Here is a 17,850-nt window from a genome sequence, read left to right as displayed (position 1 = left end):
TTTGCATTGATCTGCTGAGCTCTGTTGCCAGGTTAAAAATGCAAAACAAAATTCTATAGCCATGTTTGAAATACACATTTCCTGTAAGCCTCCTGCACTCTCTTTTCATTCTCACTGAGGAAGTAATGGAAAGCTCATTGCTCAGGCTAGAAGAAATCTTGGACAGCATTGACCGCTGGAGTGCAGAAGCAAATTTTAAAAACGCAACCTTCCTGAAGAGTAATTATTTCCTGAACAGTGGTCACAGCTTGCTGTTACTCTGCACTAGTGTCCTGCATTATCCTTTTATAAAGTCTGAAGAAGTTCTGTGATTTCTACAGAAAACCTTGACAGTTATATTCTAGCCTTATAGAAATAATTGGAACATGCTGCTTTGCTTCCCAGGTTTCACTGCAATAGTCTGTAGTCCTTCCTGCAATTTTGTCTCACCATAACGATATAATCTATTACAGTTATGTGAAAAATCCTGGTAGTTAGTGGTATCTTTCGTCTTTGAATACTTGCCTGCTTCACTTTGACTCTCTCCTTCATGACTCTTGCTAACATTTAGCTAGAAAGGCGATGGTTCATTATAGTTGCAGTTGTCCTATTGTTCACTTGGGTTTCAGCTGCAGAACCACATTTCAGGTAAAGTGTGTTAGTTATGCTTACAAGAATGTATTATACAAACAGCAATGGTTTACTAAGTTAATGAACTGTGAAGACAAAGAGTCAGTGCAGTCAAGTTGTAGAGTTGCTGTACTTCCTTACATTCAAGTTCTGGGTCCTGCCCAGGTTTCTTTGGGAGCATTCATGTATTTTTCTTGGGCTTGCTTTTATTCAGGTTTTTGTCTGCTAATTTCTTTAGGTTTCTGACAGTGCCAGACTTTTGACTTTTGATTTTTTTTTATATCAAAATCTTTTTGATTTGTAACAAAAACGTCTTTTGGTTTTTCTCTCTTGATCTTCTTTATCAAAATCTACAGAGAGAAAGGCAGGCGTATTTCTGGGGAGGAAGGGAGGGGCAGAAATTACGGTGTCGGTTAATGGCAATGCATTAGTACTGTTGCTATTGTTGGTACCAGACCTTTGGTGTCTCACACCCTAAATACTCTCATTTCCAGTATTAGTAGTGTTAAATTGAAGTGACACAGAATGGGTCTTGCTTTGTGTCTGTTTTAAAGAAGCACATGACCCACCTTTATAACCATTGCTTAAAAATACTCTGTTCATCCTTTTTTTCTCCTTAGGCCTAACTCCACCTACGACCCCTCCTCATAAAGCCAACCAGGATAATCCTTTTAGGACTTCACCTAAGCCGAAGTCATCATGCAAGACTGTTGTACCACCTTCAAAAAAGCCCCGCTATAGTGAGTCTTCCGGTTCTCAAGGAAATAACCCAATCAAGAAGGGTCCAGAACAGTCTGAGCTGTATGCACAGCTCAGCAAGACTACAGTACTGTCCAGTGGACATGAGGAGAGAAAGACAAAACGGCCCAGTTTGCGGCTGTTTGGTGACCATGACTACTGTCAATCTGTGAATTCAAAATCGGAAATACACATTAAAATATCCCAGGAACTTCAGGACTCCAGACAACTAGAATTTAAGGATTCTTCACCTGGGTGGCAGTGTCAGATTTGTTCTTCTTTAGAACAAGACCAGTATTTCAAGAAAGAGACTCTACAGACAAGTAAGCAGGGATCCCATGGTAATAATAGAAAACAGCTCCAAGACCAGGAAATTCGGGCTGAACTGAATAAGCATTTTGGTCACCCCAGCCAAGCTGTTTTTGATGAAGAAGCAGATAAGACCAGAGAACTAAGGGACAGTGATTACAGTAATGAACAATTCTCCAAACTACCTATGTTTATAAATTCAGGACTAGCAATGGATGGTCTCTTTGATGACAGTGAAGATGAAAGTGATAAACTATGCTACCCTTGGGATGGGACACAAGCCTATTCATTATTTGATGTATCGCCTTCTTGCTCTTCTTTTAACTCTCCATGCAGAGATTCAGTGTCTCCACCCAAATCCTTATTTTCTCAAAGATCCCAAAGGACACGCTCTAGATCAAGGTCCTTTCCTCAACGCAGGTCTTGTTCCCGTTCTCCATATTCCCGATCGAGATCAAGGTCGCCCTGTAGTAGATCCTCTTCAAGGTACAGTACAGCAAATTCATATATCATCATCACAGTTAAGAGGCAGGAAACCAGCCAAAACATAAAGCAACTTAAAGGAAAGAAAGAATGAAAGACAGAAAGGAAAATATAAGAAATAACTTAACCAGTGCACCTTGTTTTATTGCTCCTGAGCTGATTAAGTCTGAAGGTTACAGGGTCGCTGCAGAACCACTTGTTGCCATTATCCTTTAAATTTGCCAAGTTTACACTTTCTGAGTGGAGCCGGTCAGGTCAGCAGCAGAGCAATTGGTGAGAGATGTACACAACTAACCTTTCCCATTATCTGCGAGCTGCCCAGTGCCAATCTAGCTGCAGTCCCTATCAGATGAAGTTGACAGTGGCTGACTCTCTCCTCTGTGTTAGCCTCAATAAGGAACATTACAGAAGGGCAAGAGGGGGAAATCACTTGAGGCCCCTTAGTTGAGGAGGAGATCGCAAATTGTCACTGGAAAATCTCACTGGCAGCTTAGAAGAAATTGTAAGTTCAGGGAAGAGATATAAAATGGTGTCAATGGATTCAAGCTGAATGACAGAGGTGAATGTGTTTCTTCCTGCAGATCTTGTTGCTATTATGAGTCCAGCCACTGTAGACACCGAGCATACAGAAGTTCTCCCTTACGTGCAAGATCGCGGTCCAGATCACCGTGCAGTCGCAGACCCAGGTAGTGCATATTGCATGCGTTTAGTTTGCTCTGCAGATGGTTTTCAAGAGATAATGAAGCTTTCCAGAAACTGTATTACTAATTTTACATTCACAAATGCAGGTGCTTGATTTAATGACTAAGTTATGTTTCCTAGATATGACAGCTATGAGGAATATCAGCATGAAAGGCTGAAGAGGGAAGAATACCGCAAAGAGTATGAAAAACGGGAATCTGAAAGGGCCAAACAAAGGGAGAGACAGAGGCAGAAAGCAATTGTAAGCACTGTGAAGATAACTTTCATTTTGAAGTAGATTTCTGTTTCTTTTCATAGATTTCTAAAGCGAGAACTCAGACTTTATTTTCTTCCTTTTCTATAACAGGAAAAATACAAAAATCTGCTTATCTGTATTTCTTGGTATTTAGAATTTTAGGCAAATATGTGTTTTCATAACTATTTGTGTTTTGATGTTTCAATACTAATTTTTTCTGGTTCTGTAAATTGGAAGTCTCTAAGTTTATCGCAGTCAACAGATACAAAGGTCTTACTGGAAAAAGGTTTCATCCCAAACAACAGGCTGTAAAAAGTGAACTGGTCCATTTGTTACACAGATCTGTCAGTGAACCTGCATTCTATACCATATATCACCTATCAGAAGGCCAGTAATCAATGTCTATTTTCTATATTTCTGGTTTTTTACATAAGCAATGTAAGGAGTCAGCTTCAATACCAATTGCTGGACTTTTATAGTAGCTGTAATTGTCTAGACAGACAGTGCAGATAACAATTCAAAACTAGAATTCAAAGGCATGAGTTTAATTTTTTTCCTGTCTATGACTCGGTTAATTTTTTAGTTATTTTTAGCAAAACAAATAGTCTGAAGACATGATGCAATTTGAAAATGTCACTTAACACTGGCCCTTTCATAATGAATATGTACTATTTAATTATTTTGTTCATCAATGTTCTGTGTGGAACAACTGAAATACCTGAGGCGAAGGAAATACCCATGTGGGGATGAGTGACTCTCTTGGCTGTCGTAGCAGCAGGACAGAAAAATGGCTATTAAATGGACAGGTGGCTTTTGCCCCTTTTTAGTTCCCCATTGGCAACTATGTGATGGTTTTGATAAATTATATTGGGAGCTGCTGTAAATCTGGACTCTTCTTGTAGTTGTTAAAGCCCATTTGGTAGCTTGCCTTAACATTTTATGGTTGTTTTTCTGTGTCCAGCTCTTTCTGTTCTGCTGTACCTTTACTGCTGTTATGGCCATGCTCTGGCTTTTCCATGAGCTGGGGCAGACTGGGACACTGCATCGTTTCCAGATTTTCCCTTAGTGTTCTGTCCAAGGCTCACCAAAATGAACAGGTCTTTTTTTCCAGTGGACTTTGTAGTAAAAAGTGATTTGTCACACACTGGGCAGCGTTTCTCCTAATATTTAAACCTACAGAACTGGGAGTGTGTTGAGTGGCAGATACTGGTGTAATCTGTGGCAATGGGAAGTTACGGCAGAGAGTAGACACCTTTATTTTCTGACTTTCCTCTCTGCTACTGTTGTTCTTTGTGAGCTTCATCAAATTGCTTCACTTTTCTCTGCTTCAGGTGCCCTATCTAGAAAGTGTGGGTGATAACACGTCTTTTGTAACGCATGAGATTTAGAGCTGTAACACGCTCTGCTGTGCTGATCTGCAACTCAGTGAAAGCAATGGAATGATTTTGCTTGGCTTCAGACAGGGCTATATTTAAGTCAATTGTTGTAGTTAGTTTTAAAATATCTGGCTTCCATCTGCTTAGAGATGAACACTACCTTCCAGCAATCATAACTTACACTGGCTGTTCTCTCTCAGATCTAACACAAATTAGAGATTCAAGTAGACCTCTGTCATGGGTGTATCTCGCTACTTCTCATTTACGGTACCTTCCTGGCATAAATAAACCTGAAACCTCCTGAGGAGGTAGAAAATTTGATTTAGTTTAATGCAAACAAATATTTGGCAACTAGCTCATCAAGGGAAAAGAAAAAAACAAAAAGAAAAATTTTAAAAGCTGCAGATATGCTGCATCATAACTTCCTATGTTAAGAATCCTAGACATTTCAAAACGAAGGTTGAACTTATTTTCTTTCTAAAGTGAGCATTTTCATGATAATTAACTTAAATTATTTATTAATAAACATAAATAAATCAGAAATAAAAATTAATTATCAATAAACAGAACATTGCAAAAAACTTTAAATCCAGTCAACCTTCTAAGAGCTGCAGGAGAGGTGGATGAAATCCTATTAACTCCTTTCTCCAAAGTCTATCAGCACTTTAAAAATTGGTATTGAATCATGACAGTTTATTCCCTCTGCAAATAAGTGGGGGTTATGGGACAGCAGAGAAAGGAGACCCTTGATCTCATGATGTCAGTGATAAAATTTGTATTATTGCTAACATTCTCTGCTCCTTTTTATACTCCTTTTGGCTTACGGGTCTCTTCTGTGTCACTCTATTCTTTCTTGAGGGACTCAACTCATTTATTTTTTAGACACAAGAAACTCCTTTCTTTCCTTGAGCTCTTTCTACAGTCCCATAAATTTAGATTTCTTTGCTCTCTGCATTGGGGAATCTTTTTATTTTCTTTTTAGCCCATTCTTGTGCTGCAAGATTTGATTCATGGCCATGTACCTCCAGATATTCTTAAAAGAGTGGCCCAAAATTGGGCAGTACTAATGCCTCAGGTGTTGCACGGGGCATATGGCTTTTCTCCATGAGAAGCACAGTCCTAAGGTCTCAGGAGTTAGCAGTAGAAAGGATGCACAGTGGAAAGGGAATGGAAATTATGACTGAGCTAAAATCCATTCAGGTATTATTGGTTCAAATCTAGAATTAGCCTCCATGTAACAAAAAGTAGGAAACCTAGGAAAAAGTAATGAGAAAGAAAAATCACATATTTTGATCTCTCAAAACCATACATACAGCAGTGCCCTCTGACTGCACAGCTTGTATTTTGGCAGATGTGAAGGCACATTGGCAGAATGCTGAGGAGCCTTGTTTTAGAAGATTGTGCTCATGCCATGTGGCAGAGGCGTGTTTAAATGGCTGCCCTGACAGTCTCGCTCACAGCACCTTTGCTGCAGCAGCTTCAGGTCAGCTAGGAGCCTGGGCTAGGATTTCACTCTATGGATTCCTGAATTCCTACCCAGGCTTACAGCTATATATACAGATGGCTTGACTTCAAAAGGTACTAACATTCTTCTCCTCTTCCTTGTTCTTCTTTTCCGCTCTATGGGTACTGGAGATTCAGTGCCTTTATTGTGCTGTGGGTTGTAATTTTGTGCAGTCACATCTGAAAAATATGGGCTGAGCTCAAAAGGATTTTCCAGTTAGAGAGTGAGAAAAAAATCCTCTCTCCTCTCTTTTCACTCCTCTCTCCTCTCTCCTCTTTCTCTTTCGCTTTCTCTTTCTCTTTCGCTTTCTCTTTCTCCTCTTCTCTTTTTCCTGAGAAAATATTAATATAATCTAGTTCGATCTTGATTTATTTCACTGTGTCCCCATTTTCTTTTAGAATGGATCCTCCTTGAATATAAGGATGCTCTGATACCAAGACTTGCTTAACTTTATAATGCTAACCAGATCATAGTGGATATAGTTTCATCGGGAAACTTAAGGGGTAACTACAGGGCAGGGCAGCCTACTCAGGGCTTTGTAGAAACTGGGATACAACACCCAACCAAAGCAGATCACAGTGTTTTGCTAAGAAGACTGAGGACCCATTTTTGTCTTCTGATACAGCACAGGAAATTTCTGAGTCATGTGGGCTTTTAGTCCAGCATCTCATCAGACCTTGCAGCAAATACTTTCCAAGGGAAATTCAGAAATACAGTCAGTAGAGTTCAGTCAATGGAGTCACCAGTTCATGGTTCCCCATTGATGTGGTGCACCAGGGCTGGGAGGTTAAACTGTCTGAGGATTAGCCTGGTGTTCTGGATCCCCACTCCTCTGCTGCTGTGGCAGCGATATAGACTGTCACATCCTCTCTTCTGCTCATTTACTGTGTGTGCTGGCTGCTGCCAGGGGTATGGCAAAATCAGCTTTATACCTGAGTAGAAAATTACTATTAACATTACTGCTTTTCATTTCTAAGTGCTGGCAATCTCCATCAGGCTAGTATCAAGAGTCCCTGTCCCAGAGAGCTTACAGACATAAGAAGATGAATGCACTGTGAGTCCACTGTGAAGCAGAAGGAAACACATGGTTTCAAAACAAAAAAAACCTAAATTGCTCTACAACAGGAAGGCAGGAGAAAGGTGGTTTCAGAAATGAGTGCTTGGCTTCTCTGAAGTCTAAACCCAGAGTCAGCCTATAATGGAGTGCATTCCCACTAATGAAGGAGCCGATATACATTGTATATTGAGTTTGGACTTTCTTTGCCATTGCTCATCTTCATGGCTTTGGTCCCAGCCACTTCACCTTTGCTGAAAACCTATCAAATAGATTACCTAGATCGTGAGTTTTACTAGTCCATCATTATTTTTCTAGCAGCCACCATGGAGGATGGCTGCACTGCACCAGTCCTCAGCCACCCAGCAGCAGTTGAAAATTCTGTGCAATGTTCTTTCTTTCTTTTCCAGTCTTCATGAATCTCCCTTTTGCCATTCATGCTTGTCCACAGGTCATATTTAGTCCAGTATTCTTCTTCAATACAAAATCTAAAATATTTTTTCCTGTTATGTCAGAATCTTAAGATTTGTTGTCTTTTTCTATCCATTGCATTTCTATCCGACTAGTCCCATTGCACTTTCAAAGTGGTGTTTGGTCTCCAGCTCTAAGGAAAGCAGTCTTCATGGCTTTCTGCTGGAAGAGAAGTCATTTGGCATGGAAGGCACTCAGCTAGCTGGAGGAAGCATCAGAGTCTTTGGCAAGGCTGTGGTAGATTCCAGCTTTAAAATGCCCCCAGCTTTCTTCTTTCAGCTTCATAAAGAGCATTACCCGGGTCTTGGAGAACTAGGGGCACACACCACAGACATGCAGACAAAAAGCTGTAGGGAAAACAGGGACAGTAGCACTGTGTGGTGCTACCCCTGGAGTGGCTGCCTTCAGTTCCCACAGACCCCACTTAGCAGCACCATAGGCAGGCAAAGCAAACAAGGGTTGGGGTGAAGAAGCATAGTGCAAAAGCGTGCATAAAAACTAATACACCTAATGGGCTGCACTGTAGTTCTGTGGGAAATAAAGGATTAAGAATGAGGAAGGGAAAGCAGTAACATTTTGGAGAAAGCTCTTGCAAGACAAAAGGAACCTTGGCTCCAGTGAACACTTTACAGGATGAGCAGTTCCTTTATTGACCCTTAGATGTGTAAGGTATATCCTGCTCCTGTTTTGGCATGCTGATGTTGCAGTATTTTCATTTGAGACTTTAAATATTCCTTTTTCAGTCTGAGATTTTCTGCCACATCATATTCAAATGTTTTTACTGCAAGGAATAAAAAGCAAAATTAATAAGAGCTTTAGTGAAGCTGAAAGAAGACAGACATGCTAGGCCCAAGGAAGTTGGCTGGACTTTTCTTTCTTCCTTTATTTACCTGGCAAAGCAATGAATTACCTTAAAGGTTATGATGCAAAATAAATCATCTGCTCTTTTGGGAGGGAGATACGAACACTATCTTCTGGGCTTTCCTGCAGGTTCCCTCTGCCCACATTGAACTGAAAAGAAAAGCTTTTCTCTGCAGTTCTCTAGGTTCCCAAGTCATATATCATCTCCTCTGATGTGCAGTAAAAAGCATACTTAATATGCACATATGGACTTATGCATGTAACTTGTTATAAAATAAAGGTCTTTAACATTTAGAGGTATGTTGTAATCTTGTTAGGCTTGTATAGCTCTTGTTATTAATGGGAATAAAAGACACATGTCTCTGTGAATACAAATAAATTTCTTCATAGTTGCTTTAAATAAACCATAGCCAGGACAAAGACAGGGCTGTATGACTCCTCTATTCTTCAGTATCTTATGCTATCTTGACACTCTGCTTTAAAAAAATGCCTGAAAGAACATCTCTTCATGTGTGCGCACTGGAGGACATATGGTACATTTCAGCTTTAAATTTGAATTTCCTTAATTTTGCAAGTTTAACTTATTCCCTTAATGATAGTTTAACAGGCTTTTTTTTTTAATTGTTCAGTTTTGTTTTATTACAGTTGTCTTAAAGGGATATTAGAGATATAAAGGTTATTAGAGGGGTAGAAGAAGGAGGAATTGCACAGGCATGCACACAGACTTGTGGAAGCGCGTGCAGTAGTTATTTCCATCACACTGTAATATAACAATCTCCATGTCAGTGAGTGAAACATTATGTTTTTTCAGTCGAGATGTATTATCTCAGCTAAAGTATATTAGACAGTCTGCTATGTTATGTTCTGCTCCATCTGGTCAGTCATTTAGGTTCAATAGCAAGTATCAATGGAATTGTTTCTTATCAAGTGTTTCAGTGCGGTTAAATCCTTGATTTGGTAAAGCAGTCTGAAAAAGTAATTACTGTGCATATGCAGATTTCCCTGGTTTTGAAGTTTATGGCACCCAACCATACTGAAAGTAAGCAGAATCAGAAGTGGGAAAATGGAAGAAGTGCAGATGTCCCTTGTTTGTGCCCTACAGTCCCTAGATCATAGAAGCCCCACTGACACTCCTCTGTCAGGAGGGTCAGGGCTCTGGGTTGGGACACAGTAGAGACAGATAAAAAGCAGCAGCTGTCTGTAAAGTACCCCTCTTGCCTAAATTTATGGCTACCCATGAGCACACTTAGACTTTTTTTAGCCATGCTAGCTTCCCCAGAACACCCTGCTATGGCAGAGGAACAAGTGCAGCTTTTAGACTACGTACTTCAGAGGGCATAACATTTAAAAATTAAAATGTCTGTCCCAATAGGGTTATAGAGGACTACCAAGGCAGTCACCTGATATAACCAAAAGAGGGAGTATTTTCAAGCATCTAAATGAGGTACTTACTTGATCCCATTGATTAAGGAGACAATATACTTGAGTAAATCAAATCAACCAGATACTTTGCTGGGCAGATTGCAGAGCTAGAAAGAGCCCAGGTGGTTGCAGTGGTCGTTTTTTGTCCCATACCTTAGTAGGTGTTATTTTTGGGTAGGAATGTTTGATTCTTGAATCTGTTTTCTGTAGCTTTGAACTCACTTTTGTTTCTCAGCAGCTTAAATTAACTGGTTCTGAGCCCCTGAGATTTGAGAGGCCAGAAAAAGAGTCAACAAAACCAATTGACTGAGTGTGATAGTGAGGAGTTTCTGTTGGGAGGCAGTTATGTTAGTTTCAGCTTCCTTCTGAAGGAATTGTTTATTTATTTTGCATTAAACAGTTCCCAAGAGTGTTCTCCTGGGAACAGTAAGCCAAGATTTTTGGCCCCCATAACTCTTTATCTCAAATGAGCACTCAAAAAAGTGAAAAAGAAGCATCAGGATCATTTCTGTTTCTACTTGTGTTTTGATCTGATACCAGTCCTATTGTCCGTGGTCCAAGAATGACTTGTGCCTTATACCACTGTGGGGACTCATGGAAAAGCTACATTTCATGCTATATCTGAATTGTAACACTATAAGCTACCTGTCTCTTCAGGCTAGGATGTTTCTGTGCAGAAATGCAAGTCTATATTTAGGTCCCTAGAGCCTTTTGCATCGCACATTGAGGTGCCATTAGCCTTTAGGCACCTCCAGGTTACGATAGTCATGAATTCTCAGCAGTCAGTATAGCTCCTTCGGCATTCGGCACCTAAATTCTGCACAAGTCTCAGGTGCCAAAGATGATGGTTTAAACTGACATTGCTCTGCTGACTGACAGATTTACGCCAGCTGAGAATGTGGTGGTGGTGGTGGTGGTTCAATTTATGGGACAAATGTGCGGGTGTGTAAAGGATGAGCAGGAGGGCTGGTAGTGCCAGGGTTCTTCAGGCCAGAAGCAATCTGAGACAGGGAGGCTGAGCACCCAAGCCGTGTGGAGCTGGTGGTTCTTTGCCCTGATTACCTTAAGGTCCCTGGTTTGAAGATCTCTCTTCTGCTCTTCATTTTGCTTGCAGCTCACTAAATGGCTCTATCCTCAGAAAAGTATTTGTCCGTACATTTTAGTACTGCGCAACTAAGATGGGTTTTGTCCACTACTGCATAGATGGCAAGGAGAAGGGAGCTCTTGGTCTTGGAAGAGTTTACAGCCTTGGAGGGGAAGTGGTAGAAGGAGGTTGAAGGGAAGAAGGTGCAGTAGGACACAAAGGGAGCTGTCAGTGTACAGCAGAACAGTGACAGCAAGCAGAGAAACGTTCCAGGAGCGCACCGCCTGACAAATGTAGTGTCATTTAAATACCATAGATGCTTTCCAGGAGAGAACTATTTGACTTATAAGCAATACACAGTACGTCTTCCACAGGAGACTATTAATATAATTATGCATCCTCAGCACATCGGTGTGTGTCTATTTGCATGCATATATGTATAAGTTCATCTCTATTACACATTTGTTAAAAATACGCCTTCCCTGTTGCTCTTTCTCAATAGGAAGAACGTCGTGTGATTTATCTGGGTAAAATCAGACCTGACACAACTCGAACAGAACTGAGGGACCGGTTTGAAGTTTTTGGTGAAATTGAGGAGTGCACAGTAAATTTGCGGGATGATGGGTAAGAACTTTTGAGATTACTTCTTGTTTGGGAGCTGCCATATGTAAAAAATTATGGCAGTAGGATTACTGGTATGGGAGTTACCAGTGTAAGTGCTGTGACAGATGACATGCTGAGTTCAAAACCTTATTTATTTTCTTTCATCCTTATTTATTAATCTCGCTAGTTGAGATTTCCTGTCCCAGAAATAAGTATTTAGCTGCATGACAGGACAATCATGCTGATAAATGGATGCAGTACTTCTGGCATTTCCACTGCTGGATCTCCTGCAAGTTTTGCTTTCAGGAAAGGGTTACACTAATGCACATTAACTCTTTTCAGCTTTTGTTCACAACTGTATTTCTCATTTGCAGAGACAGCTATGGTTTCATCACCTACCGCTATACTTGTGACGCCTTTGCTGCTCTTGAAAATGGATACACTTTACGCAGGTCAAATGAACCTGACTTTGAGCTGTACTTTTGTGGACGCAAGCAATTTTGCAAGTCTAACTATGCAGACCTAGGTATGTATTTTTCTTTATGTGAATTAAAGTACATAACTGGAACTTTGTAACTCAGCAGTAGGTAGGGTTTGCTTCTTTTTTGTTTACTGCTTCTATTGTTTAAATGCAGAAAACAAAGTAGATGCCTTACCTTGTGATTCTTACTTTGCTGTGAGTTGTGCTGCAGATATGTAGAACCTACCAGAGACACTCCTTAAACACAATCCATAGTCCCTCAGGTTTGAAAGCTGAGTCCTAGTCCTACCTGGGCAAAAATGTATGGTTCTGCCTGGGCTCTGGGTCAAGGTGTGATGCTTCCCCTTGCAGGGATGTTTGCAGATGTTCAGACTCTTGCAGCAGGAACACTGATATTAAATATAGGCGTAAAGAGACCACACAGGCTACCAAAACATCCCCTGTAATATCATAATATATTATAAATTCACCTCTTACTCAATTACCGTTTAAACTTTGAAGTATTCTTTAAATGTTAAACCTGTCCTGATACCTATCTATATGAAGGAACTGAAGGTATGGGAGATAGATACTCTTTTCTGAATAATACAGCAAAGGATATTTTGCTGTTGAATCTGTATTAATCAGATATTGTGGGATTTTATGAATAAATGACCACAGTTATTAAAACCTCTCATAACCCTGTAACATAGTGCTAATGAATTCTTGTATCTGCTGCCCTTGGTTTGGTACAACGCAGGAAGTGAATACAGATATATTTTTCTCTAACAAATTGATGTCTTTTCAGAATAAATGATAAAGATGATACGCATTGTTCACAATGAATATGCTATAATTCACTTCAGTGGCTAAACAGATAATGTGAAGCTAAGAAAAGGCAATTGACTGCTGAAGAGATATAGGGTTGATGTTGAAAATATAAAAGGTAGCAAGGCATTTGTCGAAATGTAGGCTGATAAAAACAGTAAAAACAGATTGAAGTCTTGACTTGATTTGACTTATCTTCAGCAGTAGAAGCCAGGGTCATCTCTGTATCTCAGAAAATCTGGGGTTTAAAATAAGTTGTCTGAAGGGAACCCTCTTGAACATTATTCATCACTGGGAGTATTCCCTGGCAGGTCTCTCCGTACTGAGTGGGATTCCCAGAGTATCTGTGAGCAAAGTATTTTCTCTTTGTCCTGCTGACAGCTTGAGTTTCTCTACTTCAGAGTGCATTCCCTGTGTTTTGCAGAGTATCTGATAGAGCTACCTAAGGAAATGGCAGGATGAACTTTAAAATTCATGAGCTAGTACAAGGACAGAGAGAATTAATCAGCCTTGGGTTGAGTACAGAAGAAAGAAAACACTTGAAAATAGTAGTCAGAAGTTTAACACCTCTCCTCTGTGAGAAGATATTGTCTTAACAGAACTTGTAATGAACATTTAATGCACAATGTGTCTTATAGTGGTAGATGGGGAGTTCTCATTAATTCAACACAAGAAATGGCAAGTAAAGGGCACTCTCATAAAGGAGCTGTGACACAGGAACCAGGGAGAGTCAGTGTTAAGCAGAGATGACTCCAAAAGGAAATTCAGTGCTTGCAGCCACGTCAATAATTGCCATACGGGAGCTGTATGACCACAAACGTACAATCCCTCCTCTGTGCTAGGAACAGACTGATGGCTGTGTCTGAACAACTAGTGAAGCTGTAGCAGGCATCACAGGTCACAGGAGTTGGACCATTACTGCTGCTGTGACTTACCACATATGCTGCAAAAAGCTGAGGAGCCCACCAGCTATTGCTTCTATGGCAGTGCAGAGGCCCTGCCATGAGTCGCTCATGCTCTAAACAAGCAAACTCCAAACCAAGTCAGAGCAGAGGCAAAAACAGATTTATGGAGGTGTAGTGACTTGTACAGACCCCAAAGCAGAGCAGGCAGAAGCAGTGGTGTCCTCTGCCCACCAGCTGCCCGGCTTTCTGAGAACCACCTCCTGTTGCCTTTCTCAGGAAAAGTGAGTCTTGGATATTGTGTTTTGCAAAACAACAGCTACAAAACAATGGTAGAGTTTTGGGTAAAACATCTATCAAGATTATCCAGACTACTCTGAGATCTATCCACAGCCGTGTGTTGGTGCTCAAGTCCTTGGAGAAACTGTTTTGGTTTTACCTGCTCTGTATGCAAATGCAGTTTATGGTATGTCCCCCTCAACGGAGTGTACTGCTTTTGTGAAGTCCTGATTCTTACCAGAAAGCCCTGTTGGTATATAAAGCTTCTCCAATAACCATTTCTGGGCTTTTATCATCCCAAGCTGTGGTCATGAGTGGATTGTTTCTGCAGTGTTTCATTCGTACCGTTGTACAAAGAAAATAATGCAAGTACTCGCCAGCCACTCTGGCCTCTGACCTGAACTTGCTTCTCTTTGGGTTTCAGATTCAAACTCAGATGATTTTGATCCTGCTTCCACTAAAAGCAAGTATGACTCCATGGATTTTGATAGTTTACTTAAAGAGGCACAGCGGAGCCTGCGTAGGTAACATGCATCACACCTGAGGAAAATGGAGGGATGGCGAATACCTCACGGACATCACGTCCTTCAATAATGGACAATTAAAAAAGTCATACTTAGGAATTTCTCCTACTTTACACTCTCTGTTGAAAACCATGGTTTACATGAACACAGCTGCTCGACGAGTGGAGAGGCAGGATGGCTGTCCAGTAAGCACACACGTGTCCATGGGTGTCAGCTTTGTTTTCGCGGGTGATCGGTGGCGGGGGAGCCGGGCGTTCCTCGCAAGTTCGATGCAAACCACGAGACATGGCAGCAGTTCCACAGAGATACGCATACAACGATGAACTGCAAAATCTGTACATATTGCATTTTAACAAAAAAAAGAACAAAAAACAAACAAAAAAAAATATTTGAGAACCACGGCTGCTGTCTGGGAATCAGACACTGCATTATATTTTTTTTTTAAATGAAGCTTCTTCTCACAACACAGTGATAATACGACAATCCAGAAGAACCCACAGGCCCCAGCAGCCTACAATCTGTTTTAGCTGTGTTTTAAGGTTTTTCTTTTCTCTCTTTTTTTTTTTTTTTTGGTTTTTTGGGGTTTGGGTTTTTGTTTTTAGTCCTTGCAGAAGGGAAAATGAAAGGCTCAAGCTTCCTTAATATTTTGAAGTTTCATCTTTTAATTCTGACACCCATGTAAATGTCTACAATGTTGATCTTCCACAGCAAAATTTTCAAAGCCTTGTTAATGGTCAAATGTGCAGCTTGTTCAGCGATTTATTCTAATGAGCGGACGTGGTGTTACATTATTAATGAGAGTTGGATATAACTATCTGGGTGTGTGCACAGATAGTTTATTTGCTACATTCTCTAAAGTAGTTGAGTATTTACAAATGTTAAATGGAGTATTTTTATTTATGTACATACTGTATGACGATGTTCTTTTTTGTTACAGCTATGCACTGTAAATGCAGCCTTCTTTTCAAAAACTGCTGAATTTTTCTTAATCAAGAATACTCAAATGTAATTATATGAGGTGAAACAATTATTGTACACTAACATATGTAGAAAGCTGAACTTACGCTTATATATATTTGATTGTAAAAAAACAAGAGAAGAGCGTGCGGGTGAGGGTGTGCGTGTCTACATGTGCGTGCGCGTGTGAGTGCAGAAACGCTTTACACACATTCATCCCTTCTTTGGTGAGCATATGTAAGAATTTTGTCAAGACTTATCCTAGCCCAAAAGGTATTAACCACTTCTGCAGTATTTTTCCACATTTTTCTCATTGCTTGATTTTCTTTTGCAGTTTTATACACTGAATTTGTTAGGGGAATGAAATTTTCTCATCTAAATTTTTCTAGGAGATATCATAATTTTATGTAAAGTCTCTCAAATGGGTGATCATTAAGAAATGTTTTTATTTTATGTATCAACAGTAGTTTTGGAACTAGAAGTCAAAAATCTTTTTAAAATGCTGTTTTGTTTTAATTTTTGTGATTTTAATTTGATAAAAATATGCTGAGGTACTAAGTACAGTATGATTTTTACAGTAATTCTGTGTGTAAACACTGTTCTTGAAGCCAGTAATCTTTTCATTGGCGGAGTTTAATGATGGTATTTATCTATATTTTTTACAGTTATGCATCCTGTATAAATACCGATCCTTCATTCCTTTGTTTACTAAAGAGACATATTTATCAGTTACAATTATCCTATTTATTATAAATTATGAGATGACTAAAATAAGAAAAAGGCCAGTGGAAATTTTATACCTAGGATGCATGAGGATTGTCAGTTTGGAGTAAGTGCTTCGTTTGGAAATTCAGCTTTTGCAGAAGCAGTGGGTTGTTTGGGTTTTTTTCTTTTTTTTCACTATGCACTAGCATGGCCTCAGATGTGCCCATGACATTGTTGCTGATGACATTGCTTCTGCTAAATTAAATAGAAACTTCAGGAAAGAAAAAAACCACAAGAGTAAACTACTGCTATTCTGAGCATCAGAATTTCATCTGAACTCGGAGTCTCTAGACTGAATCAGCAAAGTTTGGAATTTGCTTGCGAATGTATAGATTTGGTATTCTATTACTGTTTGGCATTCATGACTCCACTTAAAGGTATGGCACGCCTAACTATTTAATCTCCTTTCCCACTCCCAATCTTACAAAACTGATTCTACCCCCATGCCGGTGCAGTTAATTTTGATGGCTGCATTCATTTTATCACCAGCATATTGTGTTCTGAGAGATTCCACTGTCTGTCCTGTTGGATGCTTGCTTGATTTTTTGGCTTCTTATTTCTCAGTAGATAGATAGCAATAAAATAAAAAAAATAAAAAAAAAAAGAAGAAAAAGAACTTTTTCGAAGGTTCTGTGTTACAACTGTAACATTCTCTAATCTGCATAATTCTTGTTGTTGCTCTGTAGGTTAAAAATGCAGGTATTTTAACTTTGTGTGAATGCCAAACTAAAAGTTTACAATTTTCCTTTCTGGATTTTGAGTATCTTCTGTTGTAAAGAAAAATATTAAAAGCAATAAATTATTTTTAAGAAATCAATATTTAGTATATCATATTATGTGTTCAAGGACCAGATGCATTACCTATTTTGCCTTTAAATTTCTGTGATTGAATTTTAAATACATTCTCTTTTGCCCTAGATTGCTGACACAAATAAATTGGTGTGGGGCTTGGGGGGGATATTTCTTTTTCACCAAGCAAGCATAATGACATGAGCTTTTTCTTTTTTTTTTTTTTTTTCACTGGCCTGGCAAACATTCTCATCTTGAAGACGGCTTTCCTCTGTGGATTTACAAATTACGTATGAAATTAATGTAGAGCTAGGATGCTGAATAAAGCTATTTGTATCCTTTGTAGACACTGTAGTACGTAACCCATCAAAATATAACCTCGGTGTTTCTTTTTCTTTTTTTTTCTCCCCCAAGAACATTTCAGTTAGCACATGTACTGCATTGTCACCAGAGGCAAATTGCAGCATAGCTCTGTGTGTCTTTTAGATGAAGATTGTACTGTTGCTTTCATGCTGTGGTAAGTACCACATCTGCAATACAGGTAACTGAACTGGTACTTAGAAACTATGCTCTTTCCCTGAGCTGTAAGCAAGTAACGCCTACATAACATAAAATGATCCGAATCCAAGCAGAGGGAGGCTAAGATTGAGGAAGAATACTTGAAAAGCAGTTGGGCTGCCATTGCCAAGAGCAGCACTGAGAGGAAAGTTTGTGCCTCTGGGGTGTAAGACTTGGGTCAGTTGGAAAAAAAAAAACCCAACAAACCAAAAATCCAAAACCAACCACACCTTCTTCTCATCCCTTCAGATGTGAGCTTACAGTAGGTAATGATTATGTGTCCTTTTTGATGGCTGTAATGACAACTTCAATCACTGTAGTATAAGATCTGATCTAT

General features: G+C 39.6%; 1 protein-coding gene across 3 annotated transcripts in view; it reads left to right on the top strand.

Annotated features, from left to right (window-relative positions):
* Positions 1 to 17,056, top strand: part of PPARGC1A (PPARG coactivator 1 alpha) — a gene marked incomplete at its 5' end in the record, with an annotated part of 167,070 nt that extends 150,014 nt beyond the window's left edge. For 2 of the 3 annotated variants that reach the window (XM_084266773.1, XM_084266774.1), the window contains 6 exons: positions 1,230 to 2,142; positions 2,721 to 2,825; positions 2,962 to 3,082; positions 11,351 to 11,472; positions 11,826 to 11,977; positions 14,345 to 17,056. In XM_084266773.1, the coding sequence (XP_084122899.1) occupies positions 1,230 to 2,142; positions 2,721 to 2,825; positions 2,962 to 3,082; positions 11,351 to 11,472; positions 11,826 to 11,977; positions 14,345 to 14,448 (1,517 nt within the window). In that variant the 3' untranslated portion in view covers positions 14,449 to 17,056. The remainder of the gene's footprint in view (positions 1 to 1,229; positions 2,143 to 2,720; positions 2,826 to 2,961; positions 3,083 to 11,350; positions 11,473 to 11,825; positions 11,978 to 14,344) is intronic. The other variant, XM_084266775.1, reaches the window with a different exon arrangement.
* Positions 17,057 to 17,850: the final 794 nt, after the last annotated feature.

The sequence above is a fragment of the Gallinula chloropus genome (genome assembly GCF_964237585.1).
Source record: "Gallinula chloropus genome assembly, chromosome: 7".
Lineage (NCBI taxonomy): Eukaryota > Metazoa > Chordata > Aves > Gruiformes > Rallidae > Gallinula > Gallinula chloropus.
Note: the sequence above shows the minus strand (reverse complement) of the source record. Positions and strands in the feature narration are given on the sequence as shown.